The following is a 15,351-nucleotide window of genomic DNA, read 5'->3' on the forward strand; positions in this document are numbered from 1 at the left end:
CAAAACAAACAGTGGTAAGTCTGAGGGCATATATTGCTAAAAATCGGGTTTCGATTTCTGCGTTTGGTAGATCATAGATATCCTATTGTGTAGCTTTGTGCTTGATAACAAATAAATGAGAAAATATCGGTATATTACTTCTTATCTAAAACTGAATCTTGTTGAAGTTTAAAACTCTTTTTCTTAGCACCATGGAAGTGTTTATTGAATCGGATGGTTTTGACATGAGGTAAAGAAAGTTTAAATTCATTTCTGCAGTTGTACATAAAACTAAAGCACTAGATCGCGCTGCGATCATTTATGGTCGGATGATTAGACCTTTTAGAAATCAAGTATTTTTATAAATATGATCCAAACTGGTTTTTCCTCTTTCTTTTAAGTCTTAGCTAAGCGCAAGTGGCGAATTTATTATTAATTATTCGATAAAACATTTTACACTTATGATAATTTTACTGTTTTACCTAAAGTAACCCGTTTATTTACTTTTACCATACCTTATTTCAGGCCAGCTATTTAAGAAACAAAGGTCTGATATTAGCGCAACTGAGCGAAGAACTATTATTAGCGTACCTTGCAAAAACCAAGTAAAGAACTGACATTAGCGTATCTTACGAAAACCTAACAAAGCAATTTATAGTAGCTCATCTAATGAAAATAATCGTTAAATACTGAGATTTAAGAGTTGACCAACATCATAACAAAAGACGTTTCAGGCCCGTACGCAGTATGTTTGATAGGGGGGGGGTCTAATTTGTTGTTGTTAGTTATTAAGCACAAAGCTACCCAAAGGGCTATCTGTGCTCTGCCCACCACGGGTATCGAAACCCAGTTTCTAGCATTGTAAATCCGCAGACATCCCGCTGTGCCACAGAGGGGCGACTCTAATTTGTGAGCTCAAAAAATGCTAATGCTTCATCATAAGAATGTTGACCATGTAGAAAACGTTAAATACCATAATTAGCTGCGCTATAACTATATAAACATATATTTTTTACATCACAAAAATAGGGGGTTCGGCCGAACCCTCCTCCACCCCCCTGCTTACGTGCGCGTGTTTCTTATACCGACTCGATAACTAAGGACTCAATAAAATGACCTAATCAGCTAACAGATTCTTGGGTTCGAATCATGGCTGGGCTGGTTAACCATCTCTTTATACACCTATATTTAAAACGTAATTGAGATTATACATAACCTGTATTCGAGGACGTGATTATTTTTTTCTTCTAGCTACACTAAAGTACTTTCTTTCTGAAAATACTAAAGAAAATTGTGAACATCCTCTCGTGAACTTTCAAAGAATTCTATTACTGTAATTTCAAAGTTTTAAAAGTTTGGGGGCTTAAAAATGGTCTCTTGAAGTCTAAGCTTGTCCTTGTGTTTCAGATTATACACATACACGTATCTGGTTATCTTGCTTTTAGATATTATGTCCAAGGACACCAATGGATGAGGGTCGGTCTTTAGACATAGTTTTTTAGATTGCATGCATTAGTTTAGGCTACCAGCTAAATGTGCATGTTAGTAGTGAACTTATCAAGCAAGGACGTTTATTGTATGAGGCAAACTATTAAATAAAGATAATTTGATTTGAATGTGATGGTCGGACATGGTTAGTGTGCCGAGCAGCAAACGGAAAGCTCGAACCACGATAAGTCGCTGAACATGTATTCTTCACTTTTAGAACTAGTGAATTATAAGTGTAATAGTCAGTCTGGATATTCGGTTAGGTGTTTCCGCATACATGTTTGCTCTCCCACTCGTCAATAGTTTTAAATATATGATGACTATGCCCAGACTTTAAGAGTTTCTGAGCTGGCTGACTAACCCAATGTGTCGCATAAAGTGCCGTTCAGATTAAACATCAAATTCAAGCATGAAATAGTCCAATAACATTGAACAATAAATTAAACTAATAAATGTGAGTTACACGCTAATTAAGCTTGGTAATGTCAGGTGAACTTATTGTAAACCTGAATGTATAATATAATCATTTTCATGCTAAACTTTCGAATTTTACTTAGCTGATCCGTTTTATGAAGTAGAAATTCACAGGTCTTGAAAATTTCGAATAATTTTGATATTTACATTACCAATCTAATCAAAAGTAGTTAGACAGGTAAGTAAAATAGTAAAAAAAAACAACTTTTTAAACAAACAATATAAATTTTACTTGCATAACCACGAAAAATCTGTGGATTCAACTGAAAACTTATATTGATTATTTTTAAAGCTCTAAATTGTGTAATATTCTCGTATAATGTTACCTTTAAAATTAGGATGAATGTTGAAGTCATAAAAAACTCAGAAAGGAATATAAAAATTAAATAAAAAATATCAAGACTGAATTAAATCTAAGAAAGATTAACATAAAAATTAAAAACGACATTTAGATGAAAAATACATAAAAAAACATCGAGACTGAAGGAAATCTAAAAACCTTTGCTGGAATTAATATCAGTTAGAGTTAAAAAAATATTAATCGTAATAGTATATACAGAAAATAACACCACAAGAAACAACAACAATGGGAAATACATAAAGATTAAAGCACTCTAATTTTTTGACATTTATTTTTATCAGGATAATCTTACTAGCAGTTCATTAATAGAGCGAAAAGTTCATGATATTTGATCTAAGAGTGACGTAACCTCTCATGCAATAACTCCTGTTTGTTTCTAGTACTTGGTATACCAAAGTTCGTGTTGTCGTTTTGATTCGGCCGTGTGCTTGTGATTGGCTTAGTAGTAACTTAAAACTTAGTCATGCTAAAACATTCTATAAACAAATAATGACCAGCAGTTCTGTTTTTAATTCAAGTGGTTTTAGCGAACGATTTTCTTTCTTTTTGTTCATCACGTGGTTCTTCAAATATTCGTATGGAATTATCTGTAAAAAGTCACTTCCAAATTTGTTTCATAACCTTACCAATCTTTCTACTTAAGTTAGGTTGTGTTTAAAAAATAAACAACCTTATATTGTATATTATTTAAACTTATGCTTATAGCAATATTTTGAAAAGGAATGACTTATTTTAGAATTTTCGTGCAAAGCTACACAAAGGCTATTTGCTGATGATAGTCCTTATTTTGCAATGATAGACTAGAGGGAAGTCAGCTAGTCAATAACACTCACAGTGGGTCAAACACACGAAGAAACATTCTATTATACAGTCCAACATGGGTTTTTGTTCCATGTTAAATAATATTTGGTTAAAATTTGATCTTCAATTTAATCTGATTTATTTTCAATTCTTGACCCAATTTCGTAGCAATGTTTTAGTAAAGAAAAATCTCTATGAAGCATAATTTTGAAGTGTGAAGTTAATTAATTCGACAGGTTTTTAAATGTAATAAAGTGGACAAGTTTGGATTCCACAAACAAAACTTTACAGAATCAGTAACAAAGTACTCTTGATTTGTTACTCTTTAAGTTCTTGTTTCAGTCATAACCACATCTTACATATATGTCTGAAACGACTTGAAACCGGACTGGCAAGTTCTAATGGAGTCCTTCAGCTACGAGGTTACATACCAAAATGGTTTTATCCAAGGATCGTTTTTTTATTAAGCTGTTGCGTCAGGCGCTGAAAATTTGATTACTCAGTGTACACGTATGATATGCTCGCAGAAATGTTGATACTTTAAAGATACTCAAGGTTAAAACACCATCTTATTATCTTTCTCGCAGGATGTATTTTTTACAAATTTTGTAGTTACAGCTAAATAACCATATATTTAATCAATAGTATAGATTGTATATAAATATGTTATTTTTTCTTTTTTCTCTCATTTTCTTGTTTAGCGTAAAGTTGTACAATCACATTGTTCTCAATACAGGGGTCGAACCTAGACTTTTGGTGTTATAATCCCACAATCTTACCGCTGAGCCATCGGGAGCATTTGAATGAGGTACTAAAGCCTGAAAAGACACGATTAATATATTCATACTAGTGAAGATGTTTTAATTAATTCATAACTAAATAGATAGATAGAATAGAATACGTTTCATAGTAATAAAGGTACATATCAGAAAATATAAAATGGACAATTTTTTTGTATGAGTGATTTGTTTTAATTGTTGTGAAACAGTATTGTTCATAGTTTTCAAAAGCAGTTCACTCATCATGTTACCTAAAATAACATCCTATAACACAGACTAGCGTGTCATATTACACCTGAGACGTATTGACATTACCCTGTTCTCTCTACATAAACAACATTCACATTATCCTGTTTTCTTTACGTGAACAACACTCGTATTATCCCGTTCTCTTCAGATAAACAACGTTTTCATTACCCTGTTCTCTTAACATATACAACATTCACATTATCCTGTTTTCTTTTCGTGAACAACACTCGTATTATCCCGTTCTCTTCAGATAAACAACGTTTTCATTACCTTGTTCTCTTAACATATACAACATTCACATTATCCTGTTCTCTTTACGTGAACAACACTCGTATTATTCCGTTCTCTTCAGATAAACAACGTTTTCATTACCTTGTTCTCTTAACATATACAACATTCAAATTACTCTGTTTTCTTTACATAAACAAAATTTGCATTACCCTGTTGTACTTACATAAACAACATTCACATTATCCTGATATCTTCACATAAACAACATTCACATTATCCTGATATCTTCACATAAACAACATTCACATTATCCTGTTCTCTTTACATAACCAATTTAATTGGTTGTCGAGCTGAAGTCGTACGAGTGCCCTGGTAATTGATTTAATCATCAGCAACTCAAGTGAAACTAATTACTTACTTGAAAACCTCAGTATCAACGTTACACTTAAGAACAGTCGAATGTAATAATCTAAGTAAGAGGTTTCGTTGTAAAATCCAAAATATTTCAGAAATTATACCTCTCGAAAAAATATATCAAACTTCTTCTAAAGTAATTTTTTTTCTATAACATTCAAGTAATGTATAAGACTTTATTAACTCACTTGCTCAGATTTTCTTTCATTTTTTTTGCAAACGAACGTGCGATCTTAACCGGATTATCTATTGGGTTCTGGCCCAGGGGTTATTATCGTAAGAGAACTAGATGATTTTATCATTTTATAATTATATATTTGATGAAATATGTAATCAAGTTCCCTATTCAAGAATGTTCTAGACTAATAGTTCTCTTTTCTGGCTGCTTAACATTTGTTTTACTGTTTTTAATGGTTTAATATGGGTGAGTTTTGCTATCAATTTGATCGGTTACAGAAGTCGTAATTTAAAGGGCAGTGCAACTTCATGTTTGGTTAATCCAATACTGCCTACGATGCACACACATAGATCAACCTACTCTAATTTCAGATCTAACCTACTTGGAGAGTAAAGTTGCACCAGAAAGTTGTATGAAGTTATTTTTGTGAAGCCGCCGTTTTAAGATGTATTTGTTAACCAGTTTACAAAATACGTTTGTTTTATATCCATATTATCAGATGAGAATATTAGTAAAATACGGACTATTAAACTTACTAAACTCATTACAAGAAATACACTAGATAGTCTTTTTTTTTCTGGCGCTATTCCAAGAATTTTTCTTTTCTACGGTGGCTTGAGGCTTCAACAAACTTCACTTTAAGGTCATTTCTGTTTCCGCTTGTCAACAACATATCGTGACTTTCCTTCTACTGAAGGTGTGTCCTCAGTACCATGCTGCCATTGGTTGTTTCTGAGGGGCTCGTCCCTGTCTCTAGGTATAAAATGAAGTTTGCTTCCATACACCAACTTCTTCGGTTCCTTTTGAAAGGTAAGATATATATATTCTTAATTGAATCTATTTTAGTAGAACAGTTTGAGTCACTAGATGGTGTTATATGTTTTAATAAGTATAGTTTAGTTTCAACTTAAGTTAAATGCATATTAATTTCACAATTTTGAAAACGTCTTAATGCTTTATATCTCGCATGTTTGATCAATATAACGTAATACGAAAAATTATTTTTGTTATGGAAATATGCAGGTTATTATTTCATGCTTAGACAAATACATTACGCACACAGAGAAAATATATTTACAGTCAGTCTTCTCATAAACAGAAACACGTATCTAATTTCAACTTCTAGTCTGTTTTAAAACAGAAACACATACATATAAGTTTAAGATCCAGTATAGTCTATTTTAAAATCAAATTACGTTTTAGTTCAAGATGCATTATAATTCTTTCAAAACAGAAACACTTATATAAGTTCAAGATCTTGAAGAATCTTGATTTTAAAACATAAACACACAAACACATGTATAAGTTTAAGATCTCTTTAAGTGTATCTAAGTTCCAAGATTTAATATAATTTCCGTTTAATTAAATACAAAGACAAACAGATCAGAGTTCTAAGATCGAGTACAGTTTTCTACTGAAAATAAATATTTTATTATCTCATAGAAATATTGCATGTAGGCAAACGTTGTACAAGTACCGCACCATATAAACTATAACGGATAGCATATTGCGTTTCTTGTGGCAAATAAATGAAGTTTGACCGCTATTCGTCTAAGGGTGATGCAATAGTGCCTTTAGTTTCTATAAGCTGTATGGTTAACGTTTTGTCATGTGTATGTTTGATGATAAGTAAATTAACGGGTTTGATGGTGATCATAATTATTTATTTATTTTTTAATTTCGCGCAAAGCTACACGAGGGCTATCTGCGCTAGCCGTCCCTAATTTAGCAGTGTAAGACCAGAGGGAAGGCAGCTAGTCATCACCACCCACCGCCAACTCTTGGGCTACTCTTTTACCAACGAATAGTGGGATTGACCGTCACATTATAACGCCCCCACGGCTGAAAGGGTGAACATGTTTGGTGTGACAGGGATTCGAACCCGCGACCCTCAGATTGCGAGTCGAGTGTCTTAACCACCTGGCCATGCCGGGCCCATTATTTTGTAGAAGAAACAGAAAAGTAACAACATGGAAAAACAGTTGTTATGGTTTATAAGGGAAAGTTTACAATGGGTCAAAGTAACAAGCAGCCCTAATGGGCCAAAGTAACCAGAAGTCCTAATCGGTTAAAATAACCTGCAGTCCCAATGGATCAAAGGGAATGTTAAACTTGATATGAAAGAGTAAGATAAAATAAACTACAATCTTTGACATGGGCGAAGATATATCGTTGCTGATAAAATAGATTTAATTTCATGTTAATTCGCTCAGCTCGCTATTAGGTTTTAAGCAACTTTGAAAACGTAGTTTGCCTCCCGGTGGCTCAACGGTAAGATTGAGGGCTTGTTAAGTTGGGGTTCGATCCATGCATTGGGCTCAGCGCAGATTGACCATTGTGCAGCTATGCGCTTAAACAAAAACAAAGAAACAAAACATATTTGTAAAAATAAATCTGACATTATGTATCTTACTCATTTTTACAGGAACTTAGATTATTAGAACGACAAAAGCTCTTAATAACTCTAAATAATGTATTATGAAAATGGTATTAAAACAACTATGACGAGATATAGCAATCAATATTTTTCAACAGCTGTATGTGTTTTCTCTAGATCTAACCAGTTACTTGTACTTGCACGTGACAGATGGAACTGGTTAAAACTAGTTGTCATGGTTTATTAGCTTTAGTATTTTCAAAAATATTCGTTTGTTTTTCCGAGACATCAGTGGCTCTTACAGTTTGATCTTAGTCTCTAGTGAAAGGTGACATTATTTTAACTCAACTTGACTGCAAGGTAGTAGAAACTGATTACATATAGGACTGGGTGTATTAGTAATCTATTAGTGTGAAATAGAACTCTTCTGGGTTAGGGAGAAGTAAGATCTGAAGCTGAAAATAGTGTTTGATAAATGCCAAAAATATTTTTTTTTTGCTTTCACTGCCCAATAGCTCGATTTTATCGTCAGCTGATGACAATACGAGAGCGAGTTACGTGACCAAATATAGAGAAACTGGCGTTTTGGCACCAAGATCAAATTTTCAAAAAATATTTTGTCAAATCTGGACAAAGTTTGAGATAAATTAATTTTTTGTTGTGGCCACTAAACAGTATATACAGAACATCGACACTTTGCTTACTATTACTTGACCAGGAATAAAAAAAAATCAATGTTTTTAAGATTTAACTTTGATTGTGTTTATTTAGAAGTAAAAATCTGCCCCTTATACCTTACCGAAAGCAATTATCTAAAAAAAAAAAAACTTTTAAATAAGAAAGAGAGTAACAGACAGGAACTGAAGTGGCTTAATTTATTTTATCGCTGTGGTTATATTTTCAGTAGTTCAAAATACCATCTAGCTTGAACTTCTATTTTTAATTTCTAAATCTTAAACCCAAGGATCATTGATGGAGTAATGAAACCCAATGGTTTTTTGATTCTTTTACTTACCAACTTTCTTCTAACCTTATTTTCAGAGTACCCAATATTATGAAATTACAAGTTCAACGGCAATCTGACCAGAAACGAATCGTTGGTCGTGGGGTAGAAACCCCCGTGCACAAGGAGTACATTTACTCCAACGTCAGATTTTTCTTGGTACCTTCCGAACTTAGTGGAACTTAATAATATAACTTAACGTAGGAGGGAACAAGGTAAGGTTTTAACTTTTTTCTTGCGGAATTAACAAAGTCTCACTTAAGAGTTGTACATGTTGAACAAACTGAGGAAAAAACAATCCGCTACTTAATCAACATTTAGATATTTTAATTATTTTTCTTATTCTTGAAAACTATGCTTCTCACGAGATTTTAATTGCTTAGTAACTCTCTGTTACCTATAATGAAAAGAAACACCTTAGTTTTTGTTCATAAGAATGTGGCTACTGTAGAATTGCTTTAACACTTACGTGTTTCGGGAATAAGGAAAGTGTGGTGCTCGAACTGTTGAGGCCTTCCTGTCAAAGTTTTAACGTATAACTTAGATGCTAAATAGATAACGTATCGTATTTATTTTCTGGAAAATATGGAAAGATAAGTATGAAAAAAGGAAAACAACAACATAACAAAGTTGATAAAGATAGGATTTAAATAACATCTAATAGATATGTCGAGCGTTTTTCGTAGGATACAATATAGCCCTAATTACCTGTAAAATGTATACAAGATGTGATTTGTACCTTAAGGTAAGAATAGTTAGATATTCAATATATTTTTCTTTTTAGAAAGTCTACACCTTGAAAAGTATAGACGCATTTGCATGTATTAGCGAACTGGTGGCTGGCTTATAATAATTATTACAATGGTTGGAATCACCGTTTCTACGCGAGAACCCACAGTGTTGATCAAGTTTTTCAGCGCGGGAACCGCCGCTTGTGTTGCTGATATAATCACTTTTCCTTTAGATGTCGCAAAAGTGCGACTGCAAGTAAGTTTTCTTATTATTTTTACGTAGTCGTTTTTTTGAAACCTAAACTATATTAATAAAGATAGAACAAGTTAATTTCGCGTGCTCTGTTAACAACACTTTCTTTTCATTCTGATCAGACGCTTTTACAGAACGAGGTTTATTTACTTAGGTTGTCGCGAAACTTCATACCATCTGCTTGTAGAATTAATCTGTTAATTAGAATGCGAAACATTTTACTAATATTTATTAACCTTGATTATACAAAGAAAATAATTAATTCATATCTGCCCCCAGTGGCACAGCGGTATGTCTGCGGACTTATAACGCTAAAAACCGGGTTTCGATACCCGTGGTGGGCAGAGCACAGATAGCCCATTGTGTAGCTTTGTGCTTAATTACAAACAAACCAAACGAATTCGTACTTTTGCATGATTAGCTGACCTGCAGAAACTTATAGGGGCTTGTCGGTGTCCTCGTCCGTAAGACATTAGAGTAATTAAGAGAGGGAACTACTGTTATCAAAATACGTAACGTTTTTTTTTAATTTCATTAAACATACAATGTTCCACAAATGTAACTTTGAAATCGTTTTCCCTGGCAGCCTTGTTTGTTTTTAATTATGCACAAAGCTACACAAGGGCTATCTTTGCTCTGCCCACCACGAGTATCGAAACCCGGTTTCTAGCGTTGTAAGTCCGCAGACATACCGCTGTGCCACTAGGGGGCCAAATCATATCTACAACAATTTAATCTTTGAACGTTAAAAACTTGTTATTCTTAATATTTTATTTACACTAGAGCTTAATTATTTTATTAAATTTTAAAAATAAGATTATTTGTTTTTAATACCGTAGTTTAAGAACTTTATAAAAATGGAGTTATGTTAAATATGATGTGAAAACACACACTTACACATAGATATATACATGCGCATACGCAGACTAACGTGAGATGCCTCTAAAGTATCAATACACGCTAAAGCGATTATAAAGTTTTATGTTTAAGTGTTTAGATAAGTATGTAAAACCTTTTCTAACGGAAGCAGAAAAGCATTTATTGCCATGTTAATATTAAAATAAAATTATTTTCGTTCCTATTTAAAGAATGAAAAATAAGACAAAGTTATACGTAGTGCAAAAAGTAATTACATCATTCTACTCAATAGTTGTGAAACTTACCCTCAATATCTTAAACTAATATATTATGTCAGTTTTCCTGGTTGATCACTCAGGTATATATCGATAGTAGTGCCGTCTATACAATATTTTGCATCCTACTTCAGTGTAGTAAGATAAACTGGTTGAATTCTTTCCGTCCGTCTCTTAGATGCACCACTTTTTTTCTGTCACCTTTTGTGTAACATATAATTTTGCTATTATTATAATACAGTATTTATGAATGCTGTATACAAGATGTAGATTTGATCAATACTCTTCGTTTCGAACATTATTTCAAGTGTGCTCGAGTTTTGGTTTTGTTTTTCAAGTTCTAAGACATAGTTGTACTTCATGTACTTTTATTATTTCTAGATTCAAGGAGAAGGGGCAACCATCGGAAATTTATCCCTGAATATTGGTAGTACCCCTAGGTACCGAGGTATGCTAGGTACATTGATGACTATTGCCCGCCAGGAAGGACCAAAGAGCCTTTACAATGGACTGTGTGCTGGTCTTCAACGACAGATGGCGTTCGCATCTGTGCGAATTGGGTTATACGACTCCATCAGGTCATTCTACCAGAACCTCATAAATGGTATAATTAACACGGCTGTTCATCACCTAACAAGTGAATTTAAGAAAATAATCATTTCGAAAATGGCATTTGAAATAAGTTATATGAAGAAATATTGCAAATTTCGAATACAGAGTGTATTTTAATAATGTTAACAAAAGTATTTGCTTTTATGCATGAAATTGTCAGAATAATTTCTGAACACTCTGTCTAGAAGTAGGAATTTGAAAGGAAAGGTTTTGGTTTATGTTTTTTGTAAGGAATCTCTTTGGCAGTCTCATACAATAACTTATAAGGTTGAATGAAAATCGGTGAAACAGATATTGTTGTTTTTGAGTATCTAATCTTCTAAAACACCTTTTAACTTTTTAAAGAAATATGTCAAAGGTATAAATAATTTGGGAAATACTTTAAAAATAACTTGTTATTGAAAATAACCATAATTCAATGTTATTCAAACACTCAAAAGCCCTTGCTAGTACTCAAACACGCTTGATGGATAACATATATTGATGGCATAGAGCAGGAACTTGAAAGGAACACATCTGTTATCATTCCTAGGGTCAAATTCCCAAGCTGGAGTAGGGATCCGTATTCTGGCCGGAATCACTTCAGGTGGCATGGCTGTAATCTGCGCTCAGCCCACGGATGTAGTCAAAGTACGAATGCAGGCACAGGTGTCCGGTCAGCCCAAGCGTTACACTGGGGCCTTGCAGGCTTACCGTGTGATTGGTAGAGAAGAAGGCATGAAAGGACTGTGGAAAGGTACAAATGATTTATGGCAATTTATTAAACCATATGAGAGATAATAAAATAAAAAGTTATTGTGAATGTAAAAGCTGATGTTCCTTGTGTATACATCTGAAATACGGGTCTATGTTATATAAACTACCCACTTGTAAACAAATATTTTGGAAAGATGTCACAACATTGTTTCGATAAATAATGATATAAACTACCCGATGCTCTTCTGAAAAAAACAAACAAACTTATCTCAGTTACCATGTATTTTCGTAGCTACAGATTAAGAATGGGTACAAGATGTTACATTATTTAATCTAAAGTGTCTCTTAAACCAGTTTGTTTTTCGTAGCTTTTCTATTTCGATATATTGAGTATCTTTGTTTCAGGCACACTTCCAAACGTGACACGTAATGCCGTAGTGAATGCCTCTGAGCTGGTGGCTTACGACTTGATCAAAGAATTTATCATTGAACGTCACTTGATGACAGACAATGTCCCTTGTCATTTTGTGTCAGCTTTTGGGGCAGGCTTCTGTGCGACAGTGGTGGCTTCTCCTGTGGATGTGGTAAAGACCAGGTACATGAATTCCTGGCAGGGCCAGTACACTGGAGCACTAGACTGTGCAATGAAGATGTTCAAGGAAGGCGGTTTTATGTCTTTCTATAAAGGGTAGGGACTAATTTAAAGTACGTAATTGTGGAGCATAATTTCCTTTTAAGGGTCTTTCTATAAAGGGTAGGGACTAATTTTGAAGTACGTAATTGTGGAGCATAATTTCCTTTTAAGGGTCTTTCTATAAAGGGTAGGAACTAATTTTGAAGTACGTAATTGTGGAGCATAATTTCCCTTTAAGGGTCTTTCTATAAAGGGTAGGGACTAATTTTGAAGTACGTAATTGTAGAGCATAATTTCCCTTTATAAGGGTCTTTCTATAAAGGGTAGGGACTAATTTTGAAGTACGTAATTGTGGAGCATAATTTCCTTTTAAGGGTCTTTCTATAAAGGGTAGGAACTAATTTTGAAGTACGTAATTGTGGAGCATAATTTCATTTTAAGGGTCTTTCTATAAAGGGTAGGAACTAATTTTGAAGTACGTAATTGTGGAGCACAATTTCCTTTTAAGGGTCTTTTTATAAAGGGTAGGAACTAATTTTGAAGTACGTAATTGTGGAGCATAATTTCCTTTTAAGGGTCTTTTTATAAAGGGTAGGAACTAATTTTGAAGTACGTAATTGTGGAGCATAATTTACTTTTAAAGAAACACTGGCACGTAAATGCTAATTAATTCACACACGTCTCATCTTTCGCTGGAACTGAAATGTGTAAACTGTTTTATCTATTTTTCACATAATGTTTCTAACTATTTACCATCATATATTATGTGTCTCTGTTACCTATGATTTTCTTTCTGTTCATAAATCTAAGACATCGTAAGCTTATTTAAAGGAGTTTAGGTTCACTATATTATACACATCAAAAGAACATATAGACGTTTTTACTGAACATTTACTTCATTATAATTATATTCTCTTCGCAAATGGAAGACGAAACAATAGTTGTAGAATTGGGTTTCGTTTGTGTGTGTATTAAATAACAAATTTTGGGTTTTTCATAGATTCCTTCCCTCGTTTATTCGGCTTGGTTCTTGGAACATCTGCATGTTTGTCACATTCGAACAGTTGAAACGTCTATGTTGTCTGATGGGCGACAAAGATCTCTTCTCAAACATATCAATTCCCGCTCCTGGATACGCTCCTGTTCTTCAGTTCTTAGTGGAGCCTCCCTCCTCCACAGCAAAGGTAGAAGGATTTTACAAGAAGAGAATTAACCAGTGGGATATATAAAAGATGGAACAAGCAACACGTGTGTTTATCTGAGTACGAAAAGTGTACAAGTTTAGAACAAAATAATTCGTGACGTGTGCGACAGACTATTATATTCACAGGTAGTGTTATGCACTATTTATCAATATTTGGGTTAATTTCAACGAAACCACGTTTCGTAAGTAAAGCATCTTGGTATGCCTCGAGATTATTTAAAACGACTGAGACCCCTAGACTTGGTGGAACAAAAAAGAGTAATTAATGAATGATACATGATTGACTCAAATGTTTTGTCTTTAACTTCACCTCTAGTGCCCAAAAGAAGATTATTATTTGTATAATCTGTACGGCTGATTTAGAGAGGCTCAAGGAAGCTAACTATCGCTGTGTCATGAACAATGTATATATATATTTGTGCTCTTTCATGATTTGAATGGTATTCTAGTTCACTCAAGATTAAAAGTGTGAACACCATCTCGCGAGTTTATATTTACACAGCTATTTTGTTGTTGTTTTTCATCTATATAAAACTATCTTCAAAATAACGGTTTGTGTGCATCCTAATGTCAATGTTTAATTTTAATTAGTAAATCCCTTTCTGACAATAAAGAACGCTGGACAAATTCATCTAGATATCAGCTCTATGGTTAATGCAATTTTATTATGTAGGCCTAACGTTATTGAATCATCGCTCGAACTAATTAGAAACTTGATAGATAAATAGTTCTCAGTTATAGAGGCTTAGAGCGTTGAATTAATGAATCCCAGAGCAGTAAACTACATTAAGTTAAATGTAACTTAATGTACTTGTATTTCAATATCTAAACTTGCTTTACCTCATAGAGATACCATTATTAAACATTCAAAACAAACGTGTTCTATATACTGACGTATGTAATGATTCTGTTTATCCTATTCTGCTTCAACAGATTGTTTGGACCTTTTACCACAGCAATCGTTAAAATTACTATTGCGTATGTTTATGAAAGTATATGGCTGTAATTGCAATTTTGCGAAATGCTGCTTTGTAGGGTGCATTTTATTGAATGACTTGTTAATTTTTATAATCACTTAGCTAATGTTTTAGTCTTGCAAAGTATATGTAACACTTGCGGAATTCGATGTATAATAGAATATGAAGAAATGGCGAAGAAAATAAAATTATTTCATTTACCTTTTGTCCATGCAGAGTTCTGTGTTAAAAAATTTCTTCTTCTGAATAGATCACACATTGATAATGAAAGCTTGATTAAGCTCTTACGAGCAAGCCAAACATTATCTGATTTTGAAGATATGGTTAAAGTTTTCTGGGAAGATCACACTCTATTTAATATGGGAAACTTGATTAATCTCTTCTGAGCAGACCACTTGTTGTCTTACATGAAGAAATATGATTGAACCTCTACAGTGGAATTAATCTTATAATTATATAATACATTAATTGAAGTGAACTTTGCTGATTGTTTGTTTGTTTCTGTTTAATCTCAAAGCTGCAAAATGGGCTATCCGTGTTGTCTACCGCAGGCACTGAACGCAGAATTTTAGCATTACAAGACCTCAAGCTTACCGTTAATCCACCAGGACACTAACTCTTTCGAGCTACCAACATGCTTTCAGACATAATAAAAATGTTCCCTCAGAGGAAACACTGTCTAGAACCAAAATTCTTATACTGTTTTCTCTGCAAAGTGTTGTCCAAAATATATAAAAAAGATCCCACTCTTTCTAATATCGGACACCGTGATTCATC

The 15,351-nt window shown here is 33.4% G+C and overlaps 1 protein-coding gene across 1 annotated transcript; it reads left to right on the top strand.

The window, feature by feature from the left end:
- The first annotated feature begins 8,354 nt into the window (after nt 1-8,354).
- On the top strand, nt 8,355-14,783 carry LOC106462271 (mitochondrial uncoupling protein 2-like). Its single transcript, XM_022389470.1, has 6 exons — nt 8,355-8,549; nt 9,119-9,321; nt 10,833-11,055; nt 11,596-11,799; nt 12,165-12,447; nt 13,394-14,783. The coding sequence occupies exons 2-6, from the start codon at nt 9,196-9,198 to the stop codon at nt 13,620-13,622; spliced, it is 1,065 nt and encodes a 354-aa protein (XP_022245178.1). The 5' UTR covers nt 8,355-8,549; nt 9,119-9,195; the 3' UTR covers nt 13,623-14,783.
- The last annotated feature ends 568 nt before the right edge of the window (nt 14,784-15,351 follow it).

This window comes from Limulus polyphemus, unplaced genomic scaffold (genome assembly GCF_000517525.1).
Source record: "Limulus polyphemus unplaced genomic scaffold, Limulus_polyphemus-2.1.2 Scaffold1129, whole genome shotgun sequence".
Lineage (NCBI taxonomy): Eukaryota > Metazoa > Arthropoda > Merostomata > Xiphosura > Limulidae > Limulus > Limulus polyphemus.

What these genes read in the sequence shown, in the direction of transcription:
- LOC106462271 (XM_022389470.1), top strand. Translation starts at nt 9,196, where the DNA reads ATGGTTGGAATCACCGTTTCTACGCGAGAACCCACAGTGTTGATCAAG. An exon ending in CTACCAGAACCTCATAAATG is followed by an intron (nt 11,056 to 11,595) that starts GTATAATTAACA and finishes TATCATTCCTAG; the next exon opens with GGTCAAATTCCCAAGCTGGA. An exon ending in CATGAAAGGACTGTGGAAAG is followed by an intron (nt 11,800 to 12,164) that starts GTACAAATGATT and finishes TCTTTGTTTCAG; the next exon opens with GCACACTTCCAAACGTGACA.